Source organism: Sapajus apella, unplaced genomic scaffold (genome assembly GCF_009761245.1).
Source record: "Sapajus apella isolate SASKATOON/1434 unplaced genomic scaffold, GSC_monkey_1.0 scaffold37, whole genome shotgun sequence".
Lineage (NCBI taxonomy): Eukaryota > Metazoa > Chordata > Mammalia > Primates > Cebidae > Sapajus > Sapajus apella.
In genome coordinates, this window is record NW_022436977.1 from 22,538,098 (window position 1) to 22,553,653 (window position 15,556).

The 15,556-nt window shown below is 43.4% G+C and overlaps 2 protein-coding genes across 10 annotated transcripts in view; both read right to left on the reverse strand.

Annotated features, from left to right (window-relative positions):
• CAPN3 (calpain 3) overlaps window positions 1-7,363 on the reverse strand; it is a 67,817-nt gene extending 60,454 nt beyond the window's left edge. For both annotated transcript variants that reach the window (XM_032297849.1, XM_032297851.1), the window contains exon 1: window positions 6,601-7,363. In XM_032297849.1, coding sequence (XP_032153740.1) covers window positions 6,601-6,909 — 309 coding nt within the window. In that variant the 5' untranslated portion in view covers window positions 6,910-7,363. The remainder of the gene's footprint in view (window positions 1-6,600) is intronic.
• The window catches only part of GANC (glucosidase alpha, neutral C), a 130,112-nt gene that overhangs the window by 33,313 nt on the left and 81,243 nt on the right, over window positions 1-15,556 (reverse strand). For 5 of the 8 annotated variants that reach the window (XM_032297843.1, XM_032297840.1, XM_032297841.1 and 2 more), the window contains 3 exons: window positions 14,962-15,065; window positions 14,264-14,358; window positions 12,750-13,312 (listed from right to left, as the gene is read on the reverse strand). In XM_032297843.1, coding sequence (XP_032153734.1) covers window positions 13,136-13,312; window positions 14,264-14,358; window positions 14,962-15,065 — 376 coding nt within the window. In that variant the 3' untranslated portion in view covers window positions 12,750-13,135. Of the gene's footprint in view, window positions 1-8,893; window positions 9,451-11,954; window positions 12,069-12,749; window positions 13,313-14,232; window positions 14,359-14,961; window positions 15,066-15,556 lie in introns of those variants that run through there. The other 3 variants (XR_004274974.1, XR_004274975.1, XR_004274976.1) reach the window with 3 other exon arrangements.

Sequence of the window (15,556 nt, forward strand, 5' to 3'; positions counted from 1 at the left end):
TCCAGCTCTCCTCCCTCTTTTAAGTAAATGAGCAGGTGTTTTTCTTTCTTTTCTTCCTAGAAAATGATCATATTTAATTCTCCGTCACCCACCCCAGAGATTACTTTAATTCTGTAATTACAATAATCTTTCTAATTTTTTCTTACAGGTTTTCCTTGTGAAGCGAGAAGATGTTTCTGCCATGATAAGGGTTCAGAAAGTGCACATTTGGTGAAATAAGTGTAAAGACTCGAGAATAATTCCACAGCAGTAAGATCTACCCTGAAGAATGTCATGCTTTTTTTTTTCTCCTGGCGTAACAGCCCTGGCACAGGGAAGCAGTTGGTTCTGCCTGGATGGTGAGGACCTTGGGAAAGGGCAAGAGACCAGGTCATACAGAAAGCAGCAAAACCAGCCAGTGTGGTGGGTCCATGTCGATAGACAGCAAGGAAGAAAGAGCCTGGGAAAAGGAATAGGTTGGGGATGGCAGGACTGCGAGTTAGGTGGGAAGGAAACTCTTTGTCTTATTTTTCCATTCTGAGATGCTTTTCTCCCTCACATTTTACATTTCACAATTTCCCTCACATTCTGAATTTCTCTCACATTTCTGAAACTGTGATGCAACTGACGTTAGAAAGCTTCCTTCAACTGCATTCAGCTGGGTGGTGGTCACGACCTTCTGTGGACACCCTCTGATAAGATCAAGAAAGTACTAGTATTGAGAATCTTCTAGACTTGGGGATAAAGGCTAATGATGAATTATAGCTTGGGAAACTTACCTAAACTTTATCCTTAAAATAAGCCAAATTCAAGAGATTTCTGTGTCCCAGAATACAAGGAATAAAGTCATCTGTTTGGAGAATTTTGGGGCTGCTGCTGTCTGACTGGGAAAGAGGCTTCCACAGGTCCAGGTGTTGGTGGAGGGAACTAGCTGGCCCCAAAAGTGAGGAAGAATGGGGCTAAGGATGAGGTTGGACTACTGGGCAAAGCACAGCTGGATATGGGTATGATAATAATAACTTGCAGGAGGAAAGGCAAACATCAGAGAAATGTGGGTGAAGTGGAGATCCAGCTCTGAGCTGGTAATGGGTGGGACCCTGTAATGATAGGCAGGTGGGGACAGGAGTTGAGGGAATGAGGTGGATTAGGCAACCAATAGCTGGAGCTCCAGCCACCACCAGCAAATGAGAAGGCACTGGATCTGGAGATAAGTGGGAAGGTGGCGAGCTCCCCCAACTCCCAACAGCTAATAGAAAAGAGAGCTAAGCAGAAGGTTGCAGTAAGAAACTGCAGAGTCCCAGCTATCAGTCCCAGGACCTTGGAGGGCAGTGGAGGAAGGGAGAACGGATTTCCTAGGGAAAAAGCTAGAGGTTAAGCTGGAGGTGGCTGTATATCAATAATGCAGTTTTGACTCCAATTCAGGGCTGTGAGAGGCCCAACCAGAAATAACTTCTCCTGGCAGAGCCAAGAAACACTGAGACTATGCTGATGGAGTGAAGTTTAACCTGAAGTCTGGGTTAATACAGCTCCTAAATAGGGTGGGCTCTTCCTTCTCCAAGCTCTGGGTTAGGAAGGGTCTGGAATAATATGGAATTTACAGAAAGGTGACTCCACCTAGCACCAGAGAGAGGGGGAGGCCCAGGAACCTCATTGTTGTCAGTGTCCACTGCTGGAGGCCCTGGCCAGCTGAGTTGATTATGCAGGGCAGGGCACTGTGGAGCAATTCTGGGATCCCACTTTACCAAGGGTGAGAAGGGGACCAGATACCTTTTCATCACAAGGTCCTGAAACTAGCCTTTCACTTTTCATCCCTCCAAAAACAGCAGGGATCTAGGTCTCCCCTGATTTTGGGATTGCAGGAGAGCAGAGATAAATAGCTTAAGAACTCTCCACCTGGCATGACTGAGGCACATGGAGATGGGAAAGAGGAAGCCCTGGTCTTCACAGCCAGTCATTGAGCAAGTTGCCAAGTTTCCCAGCCAAGTGTGATCACTCTTTTGTAGTCACCTTCCTAGCTCTGTGATACACCCACATTTTCACAACCAAACATACATTTTATATTTGATGTAAATAACTGGAATTGCTCTAAAGGACAAGCAGTCCCCTGCCCATGAGGGGAGCATTCACACATATGTCCTCATGTTGAGATGGACAGATGCATTTAGACCAGGCATGAGGTACCCAAATCAGTACCATAGTAAATATATTGACTGGTCATAGGCACAAATTGAGGTGGAAAAATGTTTATGATACTGCTGCTTTAAAGAGACGGCACAGCTCTTGTAGGCAGTAATGAGTAGTCTATGTTTACTGAGCACTTACCCATGTGCTGGTCTTAAGCTTTTAGCCTGCATTAACTCATTTAATCCTCAATTAATTATGAGATGGGTTCTTCTATTATGGCTGTTCTCCAATTTTCACATGGAGAACGTGTGGCAAAATGAGGGTAAGTATGTGACCAAGATTACCTAAGTGTTAGGTAGCAGGCTAAGACTTGAACATGGGTTGCCTGATCTCAGAGCTTGGGCTCTTAGCTACTGTGCCATTCCACCTCCAACTTACAGAGGCTCCTGCCTTCAGGGGCATCCCCTGGGGTGTCACTCAATACCTGTTGTGTCTTGAGGAGGCTCAACAAATGACACCTTATTTCCATGTCCGAGTTTTGAGCCAATAAAGGAATGCTACCAAAGTGCAGGGCAGGTGGGAGTTCAGAATGCCCTATTTATTAATAAAAACAGAGATTAACATCTATATCTCAGAATCACATAGATTTGGGGCTCTAGAGCCAGACTGTGTGGGTTTAAATCCCAGCTCCAACCTTCACCGACTGGGAGATCTGGAGCGAGTTATTTAACTGAGACTCAGTTCCCTCCTTTGTAAAGTGGGACAATAATCGTACTTCCTCCCAGGATTGTTGAATTTTTGATTGTTGAAGATTAAATGAATTAACACATGGGAAGCACTTAGAATAGTTACTGGCATGCAGTGAGTTCTCACTCAAGATTATCGACTATCTTTACTATTAACCACGTATTACCAGGTGGCTCAGGGACTCCTGCATGACTCCCCATGGGGACCTGACTCATGAAAACTTGCTGCAAGGAGGAGCAGAGAGCAGAAGCCATGCTTCTTGCAGGCAGCTTGCTTCCCAGAGAAAGATGGAAGCCAAGAATCAGACTTTACAGGTCAAGTTCTCTTTACAAACCCACTGAGGGAAGGAGAGAGGCCCGGAGTGTGGTGCAACTGAACCTTCCACCCCATGGAATGAAACATGACCTGCCCTCCCATCCCCAACATATCCCTAGTGTACTGGGCACCAGCATCCCAGAAGCCCTGTTCTAGAAGCCATTCTATTCTGCCCTGGGATCTGTCATCAAGAAAACTTGCCTTAACAGTTGGGAAGTATTGAATAGAAGGGAAGGGGGAGAGAGAAAAATATATATTGAATAATTTGTTTGCTTTCTGAACCTAGAAATAGATCATATAAGGAAAGGCTAGAGGAATCACATTGTTTGGACTGGAAACTGAATGCATGATGCTCCCAAATAGAGGAAGAAAGGCTGTGAGGTAGCAGTGGTAAGTGAGAGAAGAGATTACAGGGCTGGGAACAGTTGGCCACAGCCTCTTTTCTATTAAGAGGGAAAGGCTGAAAGTCTAGCATGCTATTTGAACCAGAATTATAGTTGTCCAGGAATAATTCTTCCTGCATCACTATAATTATCATCACTATAATCATAATAAATAAGTTATGGTTAAAAAAAATTCAGATTGGTTTCCAAAGGTTCTGTGCCTTAGATAGTAAAAGCAGGAAGGCCTTTCCTCACCTGCCTGGTGCTTTTCCTGACAGGACACAGCCTTTTCAGACCGCTCAGGGTTGGCAAAGGTCACTACAACTGAGGAAATTCATGGAGAACTGATGTCTCCAAGAAGTGCTTTACAGTCAGAAAGTTCTGGAGTCATTTCAGTTTTTCAGTTTCAAGTCAACTTGTGTGGCTTTAGATAAGTCATTTGCCCTTTCTGGGCCTTAATCACTTCACGTGTAAAGCAAGGGCACTGGACTGCCTCTCCAAGATGCATTCCAACTCTGATCATCTCTAATTCTTCATTTCTCATTTATGCTAGTAAACCCACTGAGCAGTGTTCCTGTGATCTTAACCCCAGGGAAACGTGTGGGCATTTCATCCAAGAGTGGCCTTTGCTATCTGATCCTTTAGTGACTCAAACAGTAGAAAATCCAGGATCTTTGTTGTTGGTGATGGTAGTGGGGGCACAATTCAGAACAGACAGGTCTTCTGCACCCCTCATTTCACACCAACACACTGCCAGTATAAGTTTCCAGACCAATCTAGTGCCTAGGACATAACAGGCCCGAAAGCATTTTTATTAATTTGTAAGTATAGATTTAAGACTCAAGTCCACCAATGATTTCACTGAAAACAGTATTTGTAGGTTATTTTCTCCCTATTCTGAGAAAGGGCTTTTATTTTTTTAAACTTTTTAAATAGAGATGGTGTCTCACTATGTTGCCCAGGCTGGTCTCCAAGATGCTCCTACCTCTGCCTCCCAAACTGCTGGGATTACAGGCATGAGCCACCATGTCTGGCCTAAGAAAGGGCTTTTAGGAACTCCCTGCCTAGGAATGCAAGACCATCTTATCTCACTGGTCAAGGCCCTCAGGTGTGGGTTTTCATTCACCAGCATTGGCTGAGTACCCACTATGGGACTGGCCTGTGCTATATGAGGGGGCATCAGAGATGAACAGGAAGGGTCTCTGCTTTCAGTGAGAAGGAAACAGTCATGAGAAAGGATGAAGGAAGTGGCACCTGAGCAGTTTCAGATAAGAACAGAAAGGGCATGCCAGGCGGACAGACAGCATGAGCAAAGGCCTCTGGTGTGAGAAGACTTGGAACAACAGAGCAGCTCAATGTCCAAGCACTGCTGGTGTGTCAGGATCCAAGGAAAGAGGGCGGAGATGGTCCTGGACAGGTAGGCAGGGAACAGCTGAGAAGGGCCTATGGCTTGGCTAAGGAGTTTGGACTTGTCCTGAAGGCAGTGGGGGCTGAGAGAGGGATGTCACCGAAGATATTTCAGTATGGGCGTGTGACATGCCCAAATACTCTGATAGCAGAGCAGTGTTATCTCCTAAACTGAGGGCCTTCGGGACAGTCATGGGCCTTAGCAAAGAAGCCAGAAGAGCCCCTGTGGAACACACAGTGTTGTGGAATATTTTCCCTCAGGTTTCTTTTGTTGTTCTTGTTGATTTTTGAGACTGGGTCTCACTCCTGTCACCCAGCCTGGAGTGCAGTGGTGTGATCTTGGCTCACTGCTGCCTCAACTTCCTGAGTTCAGGTGATCTTCCCACCTCAACCTCCCAAGTAGGTAGGACCACAGCATGTGCCACCATGCCTAGATAATTTTTTGAATTTTTAGCACAAAAGAGATGGGGTTTCGCTATGTTGCCCAGGCTGGTTGCAAACTCCTGGGCTCAAGCAATCCTCCAGCCTGGGCCTCCCAAAGTGATAGGATTACAGGTCTGAGCCACCGTGCCCAGCCCATCTTAGGTTAATAAAGAAAAACATTGCTGATAAATAGCACTGGGTCTCAGCTTGCCATTATTTCCTCAGGGAAGGTTACTCTCCCTGGACCAGGTTAGCTCCTCTTGCCACATAATTCTGTGACACCCAGAACATCATCTCCTGACAGTTTCACTATTGTTCAATGCCACTCTTCCCTTCAGGACCCTAGGTTCCAAGACAGCTGGAATTTTGGTCTTTCTTTCTTACTACTGTCCCCCCAGTTGCTTGCCCAGTGCTGGCACTAGTAGATGCTCAATAAATATTCCTTGAATTAAGAACAAGAGTCACACTGGAGGCATGATCACAGAGGTGAGCCAGGGGAATGTGATTTCCCTCCTGGTGATCACTATAAATGAAACCCAGAGGCCGGGAGAGTTTCCCAAAAGAGAAGGAGTTTTAATCCGGGCTCTGTCATGTGCCCACTGGATATATTTCCCTCTGGTGTGCTCCTCATTTATGAGGTGAGGCAGGTGGACAAAAGTGATTGCTAGGTCTCTCTCTCTAACCCTAACATTTTATGCATGAAAAAATATTGCTTGCCTATGATTCTCCTCTTTCTAGAGTTTTTGTGTTTCAGAAAGATATAGCCACTGGTAAATTAAAGAATAATAATATCATGATTTTATCTAGAGAAACTGAAGTAATTTTACAAAGATGAAAGCTACAAAAATGAAAGAGTAGATCTGGGCTGTCTGGAATTTGTTCTGAAAATGGAATACTTATTTTTACAGAATGAATTAAACTGAGTTCCAATCACTTTTATAAAAGGCAAGATTTTTTTTTTTTTTTTTTTTTTTAAGGAAGAGCCAGAGCACCAGAATCAGCTCTGTTTCCCTACTCTCCCTTTGGATTTTGCTGAGATTTGGTGAAATATCTAAGACCTGTTCCTCTACTCCCTGCTTCACACTTAAGGACAGAACCCAGTAGAGCCGCTGCTAGGATCCTTCCCCCAGTGCCCATGTGCACAGCTGAGCTGCCAGAGGTGCTGAGTGGGAGGACTCCTCTGTGGGGGGAAAACCCAGCCAGCAAGCAGGAAGCTACTCACCGGAGGTCTCTTCCAGACGAACTGGATGGGGAACTTCTGGCTATAAAAGAGAGAAGTCTCATCCGGTGGGAATTCAGGGTCCACGTAAAGAACTTTCTTTTCTAGACATTTCTTGTGAAGCTGCTCAAATGTCTTCTCTTTCACTCCAATAATAGGAAAATTGCGGCTGATGATGGCTGAATAGATGCCACTTGGGTTTCCACCCCCAGCCTCAGTAGCCTTGCTCTGGGCCGGGTGAGGAACTGGCCCTGGGGACCTGGGTTCAGCCGCTGTCCTTGGAGCCACAGATGGGCTAATAACGGTTGGCATGGCAAGTGACTCTGGAATAAAAAGCTTTTTAAAGAAAACAAGATACAGCTATCTTCAAGGAAAGGAAGCAACTGTAAAGGGGAAGTTGGAGTAATTCTGTCATCTGAGAGAAAAGTGTCCATATCCAGTTCAAAGTTGAAAGCCCATCAGGAGGTCGTACAGGGTCATGTCCATCTTAAAAATTGAGCTGTAATCCTGAAGACATAAGTTTTCCTGAGAAAGGAGTGCTAAAGGATTTCTGAAGCAATGTTTACCTGGGGGCTCCTATCAGCAGCATGCATGTCAGAGGGAGAGAGAAAGAGAGTGAGGGTTGTGTTTCAGTGGCCTGAAGAAGCTTGAGCCAGGAAAACTAAAAATAGATGTGAAGAAACACTGCGAGTATGAGGGCAAGAGAGCCTGCATGGTAGAGAAAGGAGAACCTGGCTAGGGACATCTCTGTTGCAATGAAGTGCTAGTGTTGTCAGAAAATGAAAAGGGAGTATCTGAGTAAGGTGAACGCTGGAAATTAGCTGAGAACTGCTGACATGTTACTGAGTAGGCAGTTATATAGACCACCCAAATACTGGCCACCAAATGAATGGAAAACAGTATTGCAAAGAAGCTAGTTAGGGTGAACGGGAGGTACTGAATTCTAGGAAAATATTCTGTGAATTTTAGAGAACATGATTTTCATTCCTAAAACTTTAGGATATCAGAACATTATTCAATGTTAGATTTGGCATCTTTTCTAGAATGTTCTGGGTCAGTGTTCATTGGAAATGTCTGCACGGAAAATCATACTCATCAGAGTCCCTGGTTGAGAAACTCCCTGTCACTACCTGTGTACTTGACCTTGCCACCTCTTGTTTCTCCCCACCCCCCAAAAGAAACACTAGGACTGAATCTGCTACAAAAAGTGCACCTGGGCACAGTAAATCCTCATTTAACGTCATTAATAGGTTCTTGTAAACTGTGGCTTTAAGCAAAATGATGTACTGTGTAGCAAAACCAAGCTAACTGATATAAACAAGAGTTATGTCCCTATAGCACACAATATGTTTTGCTTAAAGTCACAGTTTACAAGAACCTATCAACGATCTTAAGTGAGAACTTACTGTACAGGTTATATGTTGACTAGTTCAGCCACACCACATTAGGTATCTGAGACATAAGTTGGAACTGGATACTGAACCAGACTGCCTGTCAAGTCCTGGGATGCCACATCTAAGAAGCCGGTTTCAGAGCTCTTAGATGAAGCATAAGTGGCTCTGGGGAAGGGAAGTGCCTGCCTGGCCTCCACCTTGCCTTCTACCCACAATACCAGCTCCAAAAAGGAGGCGACCACATTTAAACTATGGCAGAGTGGAGGCATGTCCTAGACTGCAGTCGTGCCTGTTTCCATGCAACCTGTCTCAGTGATCCCAGGTTAGCGGCTATGGAAGAAGGTAGGAAGTGACAGGTAAAATAGTGAGTACTATCAGCCTCCTGATCCCTGGGGTTGCAGTTTTGAAGAACTCTGTCTGGGCTTGCAGGACCATCAGCCTAGCCTTCTGTCCCTCCAAGAAAATGCCCAGGGCTCTTTAACTGGGGAGGCAGAATAGAGGACAGCGGTCTCTGGAGGCTGACCATCTCGGTTCAAAGTCTAGGTTGGCCCCTTACTGGCTGTACCTGTGTAACTTTAGCTGAGTTATTTCTTCCGTTCTGTCTCAGATTTCTCACCTACAAAATTGGTACAATTACAGTCATTCTGTTATTAGGTTTCTGTAATGATTAAATAATTTATGTAATGCATTTAACATAGTGCCAGGATTGTCTTAGGCACTCAATAAATGGTGTTGTTAGAGAAAACCTGAATTTAATATTACTTTGGAGTTAGATCAGGTTAAATGATACATTCATTTGCTGACACAAATCAGCATTCACTCAATGGGCATTAACTGAGTATCTGCATGTGGACAGCACAGAAATAGGTATAATCTGCCCAGGCTCACGTAGTATACAGCATCTCCAATCAGAGGCTGGCCTATCTTCCTGTACTAAAAAGATGGACCTCCACCTTCAAAGTCACCAATGGCACAGACAGCAAAGGTAGGGTTTCCTTCCCCCACTGTTGTAAGTTTGGGTCCCAAACCAGCATTCTATCCCACCCTGAAATTCACAGCACAGACCCACAGTTTATTGTTTCTGTTTATTTAACTTCCTGTTTGCCCATAAGACCGTGAAGCTGGGAACTGGGTTCCCATTTCCCTCTCAGGTTTAGGCATATAGAAGGCCCTTAATAAACATGTGTTATATATCTGGTAAATGAAATTTTCCTACACAAAGAGAAATTTCTTACACTTTTGGCTTTGCCGGTGCAATCAAAGAGTCTCGGCTCATCTGCTCCAGGCGGAGGAGCTGTTTTGGGCCACACACCCACTGAGCTTTCTTTCCTTAGCTGTCTCAGCCAGCACCATCTGTGAGTAACTAACAGCAGTGTGTGACAGTGGTGAGCCTCTTGTCAGAGCAGGTAGGTATATCAAACACAGAAAGGGCAAGGTGCCATTCGTTTTGCTCCATTAGCTGTTGTGGATAAAACATTCTCTCAGATGAACAGGTCCAAACTCAAAGTTTATTCAATGGCACAGCTGTGGAAACCAATGCTATCAGGAAGAAATCCAACTTGGGCCCATGAACAAAGGGCAGATAAAGAGTATATAAACAGCGGCTCATTTCACTTCCCAGAAGCCCCTTCAAGGATAATTAGTTTTTATAACATACTTCACCCACCGTCATGTAATCTCTGTGGCTAGAATGGTTTCCGTTGCACAGCATTGCCAACTAATGACTGTCTTTGCCACCAAGAAGCATTTCTTGGATTTCTAACACCATTGGAAGCAATGTCTTTGCTTATAATTATAATACCTCTCATTAATTAAGTGCCTACTGGGAGCTAGCCACTTCAAAGAGACCTTCAAAAAACTCATTTTAAAATAATTTTTGACTTACAAAAGAGTTGCAAAGATAGAACTCCTCAGTGTCCTCCAGTCTCTGATAATTCCACAGTGTTTGTCTCTCATGACCCTGACACTTTTGAAGAGTACTTGTCAAGAGTTTTGTAGAATGACTCTAAATTTGGATTTCTCTGATATTTTTCACATGATTAGACTGAGGTTATGGATTTGGGGGAAGACTATCACAGATGTGACATGGCCATCTCCATCTCCTCAAACTGTATTTGTGGGTACGTTATTGATAGGTTTTATTACAGGTGATGTCAACTTTGATCACTTGCCTAAAGTGATGTTTACCAGGTTTCTCCCTGGTAATGTTACTGTTTTTCCCTTTCTGTACACATAAAATATTTTAAATCTGTAGAACAACTCTGCAAGTTTGACTAATTCCATTTTGCAACTGAGGAAACTTGAAATATCTGATGTATTTTTACAGTTAAGTATTGGAAAACTCACAGAATTTTAGAGATTATCTCTTTCCTTTCTTTCTTTTTTTTTTTTTTTTTTTTTTTTTAACAGTCTCGCTCTGTCGCCAGCTGAAGTGCAGTGGTATGATTTCGGCTCACTACAACCTCCGCCTCCCAGGTTCAAGTGATTCTCCTGCCTCAGCTTCCCGAGTAGCTGGTAATACAGGTGTGCACCACCAGGCCTGGCTAATTTTGTATTTTTCGTAGAGATAGGGTTTCATCATCTCTACTAAAAAGTTTGGCCAGGCTGGTCTCAAACTCCTGACCTCAAGTGAACCACCCACCTCGGCCTCCCAAAGTGTTGGGATTACAGGCGTGAGCCACTGAACCAGGCTTAGAGATCTTCTCTTTAACAAAGTGCAGAGAGGTTAAATTCCATGGCCAAGATCACTCGGCCAGTTCACTGTAGAACCAAACTAGACTCCAGGTCTCTTGATTCCCATCGAAGTAAATGTATGAATAAGATTTAACTGATGTGAATTAGGCATGAGATCGCCATAGCCTTGCATATAAGTAGTTGAGCTCCTCTTCTCCTGGCTCTGACTAGACAGCAGTCTAATACCATTGGCCTGGCTGGAAACAACTGTCAAGAAGCAGCTGCTGCACTTTGGGTGGCCAGGGTGGGTAGATCACATGAGGTCAGCAGTTTGAGACCAGCCTGGCCAACATGGTGAAACTCCATCTTTACTAAAAATACAAATTAGCCAGGCCTGGTGGTACACACCTGTAATCCCAGCAACGTGGGAGGCTAAGGCAGGAGAATCACTTGAACCCGGGAGGTAGAGGTTGTAGTTGTAGTGAGCAGAGATCATGTCACTGCATTCCAGCCTGGGTGACAGAGTGAGACTCTGTCTTGAAAAAAATAAAGCAGCAGCTGTCTAATTCTGGCAAGTCTTGCTGTGGCACTAGAGCTTTTAGCAAGGCTGGTCATGAGACAAGCAGATTTGATATTAGATGCCAATGTCTGTTATTTCTTCTAGAACGCTAGCTATATGGCCTCTGTGGTCAGTGGCTAATATGATAGCCTGTTTCCAGTGGAGCTGCTGATGGCTTTCTATCTCCTGGCCTGAGAAGTTTTTTAGTCTAGAGTAGCTCTCTGAGGGTTTGGTTGGTGGAAATCCTAAAAGCAGAGTGGAATGCTTGATATTGTCAGAGGAATCTCATTACTCAGGCTTATTAGGCAGCGTGGTTAATTAGCTGAAAACCATTGAGCTCCCAATGTTTATGTGCTTTGACTGTGTTTCTGCTGCTTATCATTATGATGCCTTGATAGTGAAAGGTATGTGACAAAGTGAAGGAATTCTGCACACAGACCAGACTCCAGAATTGTATTTTCCTTAAAACAAAGAAAATTGTTTTATATGATCCTAACACAATGCTTAAAAGTAAAAAAATTACCATATAATCAAAAGATCCCATTCCAATGTTGCCAACTGTCCCAAAAGAGAAGGTAAGGCTGGGAGCAGTGGCTCATGACTATAACCCCAGCACTTTAGGAGGCCAAGGTAGGAGGATCATTTGGGCCCAGGAGTTCAAACTGGGCCCAAACAGGCTAAAAGATTTTTGATATTGTTGCCAGATTGCCATCCTGAAAGATTATACTTACATTTTTCTGTTGGGTAGTTTCCGTTTTTAAACTGATTTGTCAACTCATTCCTTGACATTTACATCTTGAAGGAAAGACATACTATGTATTCATTTTAGAGCTTTTTTAGGAACCCTGTTGAAATGAACAAAATTCCTTACATAAAATCCAGTTTCCTGTGAAATCATATTAAGAATTAGCCACAATAAAGTAATTTAATGCTTGTAGGACAACTCAGCCCCATATTGCTCTCTAGCACACAAATTCAGCAATGGGAGGTAGGTAAAGTGTGAGAAGCAGTAAGAGCAGAAAACCACTAAAAACACCCAGACTTTCTCTGCATTTGTCTGTAGCCAAATGTTTCAATATAGATTTGGGTCAAAACAGAGCAGTTCTTCATTAACTTACTCTACTAGTTACTGTTCCATTCCCCCAACAATATTTTAAATGGAAGAACAGACATGTTATAAATGTTGACCTAAAGATAGTTCTTATTGAACTTTAAATGCTATTAAAAACTATCATTTATATTAGGGAGGAGCACCCAGTCTTCTGGCTAAGTTTTATTTTAGGTTGGCAAGAGACATCTGAAGATAGGAACTATAACTTCAGCTAATACAAGGTTGCTCCTTTCTTCTCAACCGCAAAACTTAAAGAAATACGAGCAAAGAATCTGTGTGGGTCTCTGTGAGCTTACATATGGTGCAGAGCTCAAATCTCAACTCATACAATGAAATGTGTCCATGAGGAAATGCACAATATTGATTGCCTTTGGGAAGAGTCTTATGTCAAAAAAGGAAATCACATGGAAATACATCAATTATAATTTTTTAATCAATTAAATCCACCAGCTAAGCAATCACAGCCGAACAGTTACTGAAAGTCAGGTATAATGGTGCTCTATCAGACAGAAGAGAAATAGAACATGCTCTTGAGGAACATACAATCTAATAGGAAAACAGAGACATACTGGAAACATTAAGACATGATCCCTGAGAATGCTAAGTAGAGCACAGTTATAAGTGGGACAGCATTTCAGGGAAGGGCAAAATCACTGCTAATGGGTGTGGGGATAGGGGTGTTGGGGTAGTTAGGCTTCATGGGAAAGTGAGATTTGAGTTGGGCCTAGAAGGATGGTAAGGGTTGGTGGGGATATTGCTGCCCAGGGATCAGAAGGTACAGAGGGGGCCGTTGGCAAGTTGCTAAGTGGAGGAAGCCTGATGAGAAGAGGTGTGTGTTAAGGAGTGCTGAAGAGTTGAGGCTGTCAAAACAGATGGTGCAGCAGGCAGCAGGGAGCCACAGGGGTCTGTAGATCCATGAGCATCATAACGTGACTGGTACGTTGTAATGTTTTGCCTCATGGCAAGCCATATTAAAGCCTGGGACAAAAGGAAAACTCAGCAATACGAATCCTGTCTTTATTTTAAATTTTGATATTTTGTTCATCATGGGTATTTTTTGCATTAATTCTGATTTTTAAAAATAGTGCACTGAAATATTACTTATTTTGATTACTGTATTTTTTGGTGTCCCTTAAATTTTGTGCCCAAGGCCAGGGCCTCACTTGCCTCATCCCAGTCCCAGCCATGAGTTCTACTTCTAAAGTTCAGTAGAAGTAAACATACGTATTTATTTCATTGTTATTAATTATAGCTTACTGATATTACAAATATTCTTTGGTTAGTAGATAGCACTTAATTAAAAAACAGCTTAAAAGACATGGATTTTAAGATTAGCCTGAGAAGCACAAAAGGAAAAAGAATCCTTTGTGCTACCAAGTTGATCTCTAGGGGAGAATAACTCCCACTGGTGCAGAGCATGCAGTACAAACCCAAGAGGGCTGTGCTTTGTCTAGTCCATGTAGGTGAAAGATAACTGGGGAGTACCAGAGGCTGCTGTCCACTTGGAGACTGGCCTTGAGCAACTCGGCTGCTGCAGCCAAAGAGCCAATGTCACATGGCCTGAGGCAAGCCCTGGCAAATGGGCTGCCCAGGTAGGCTTGGCACACATTAAAACAGACATGCAGCCCTGCTCAAGGAATGGAAGCAATGGAAGACTCCTGAACACTATAAATGTCTCAGGGTATGTGTCCAGGAAAAAAGGTAATGTCTGACACAAGGAATATTGCTACTACATGTAAAATCGGAAATTTTAAAACATGAAATCTATTGTTCATTAGTATAATGGTAATGAATGAAAGATTATTTTGACTCAGGGAAGGCAAGCAGATTGCAGCGCAAATCTCAAAAAAGGCAAGGAGAAAGGGTGAAAAGGGCAGGCAGGTCCCTGCTCACATCACCAAGGGCAGTTCTTTGTCATATGATGTGGACCTCCCAGTCAGTGGCAATGTTGAGTGAGAGCTTCTTCAGATTCAGGGTGGATGTTTTGGCACAATACATAAAAGCCACAGGCTGTTCTTTACCATCTAACAGCAAGACAATAAAAGAGGGAAATTTTGATGAATCTCCAGAGGGGAAAAATATTGTCTTCAAATCTGAAATGTTTTCTCACTCGAGTATAAAACCTTATACCCCACTCCAATTTAATAGCACTTTTACCCATGAACTTCCATGAAGTTTTAGAAACATGGAAAACTTCATTGTTTTGAGCACAAGATTGGCTGAAAAGAAACCATAAGGAACAAATAAATTTGTCTAAGAACTTCAGGAAGCAAGGAAGGATTTAAGTCCCATCCTGCCCTTTCATAAACTCCAAACACATGGGTAGGATTCTCCAGGTCTTCAGATAGCTATAGTTTAAACAAATATTCAGAGAAGCTATAATAGTATTTCAAGCCCCAAATAAGTTTCCTTAGAAAAACACTAAAAGTGAGCAGAAAGATCAACTAATGAAGAGAAGCAAGATGGCATCATTTATTCTAGAGACTAGTATATTTCACCTCTACCTGAAGCACACAGTCCACTCAGACTAAGCATATTATGTCGGTTTGGGGACTAATCATCTCTTCTCTCCAGATAATTCTGTCTATAAAAACAAATGGTGAGGTCAGAATGGACTGCTTTCTCACCGGATGAGTGGGTAATCACAGAAGATGGCTCCTTCCTGAGGCCTAAGACCAAGATTTGCTCCACCACACACTTGCTGGGATAATGACCCCTCTGGTCGGCAGAACTGGAATAGATACAAACAGTATTAAAAGGACAGTGACAGGGGTTTGAAATGGCTGCCAGCTCAACATCTCTAGCCTTGTGATTTCCTCTCCCATATGTCTGCTGGGGGCATGATCCATATAGGAGTCATATTTACTAGGATGAAGAGATAATAAAAGATGACTTGGCCAGGCACGGTGGCTCATGCCTGTAATCCCAGCACTTTGGGAGGCCGAGGTAGGCAGATCGCTTGAGGTCAGTAGTTCAAGACCAGCCTGGGCAACATGGCAAACTCCTGGTGCTACCAAAAATATAAAAATTAGCCAAGAGTGGTGGTGCGTGCCTGTAGTCCCAGCTACTTGGGAGGCTGAGATATGTGAATCCCCTGAACTTGGGAGGTGGAGGTTGCAGTAAGCTGAGATTGCACCACTACATGCCAGCCTGGCTGACAGAATTAGACTCCATCCCAGAAAAATTAAAAAAAAGACCACTCTATGTACCAAAGAACAGCTA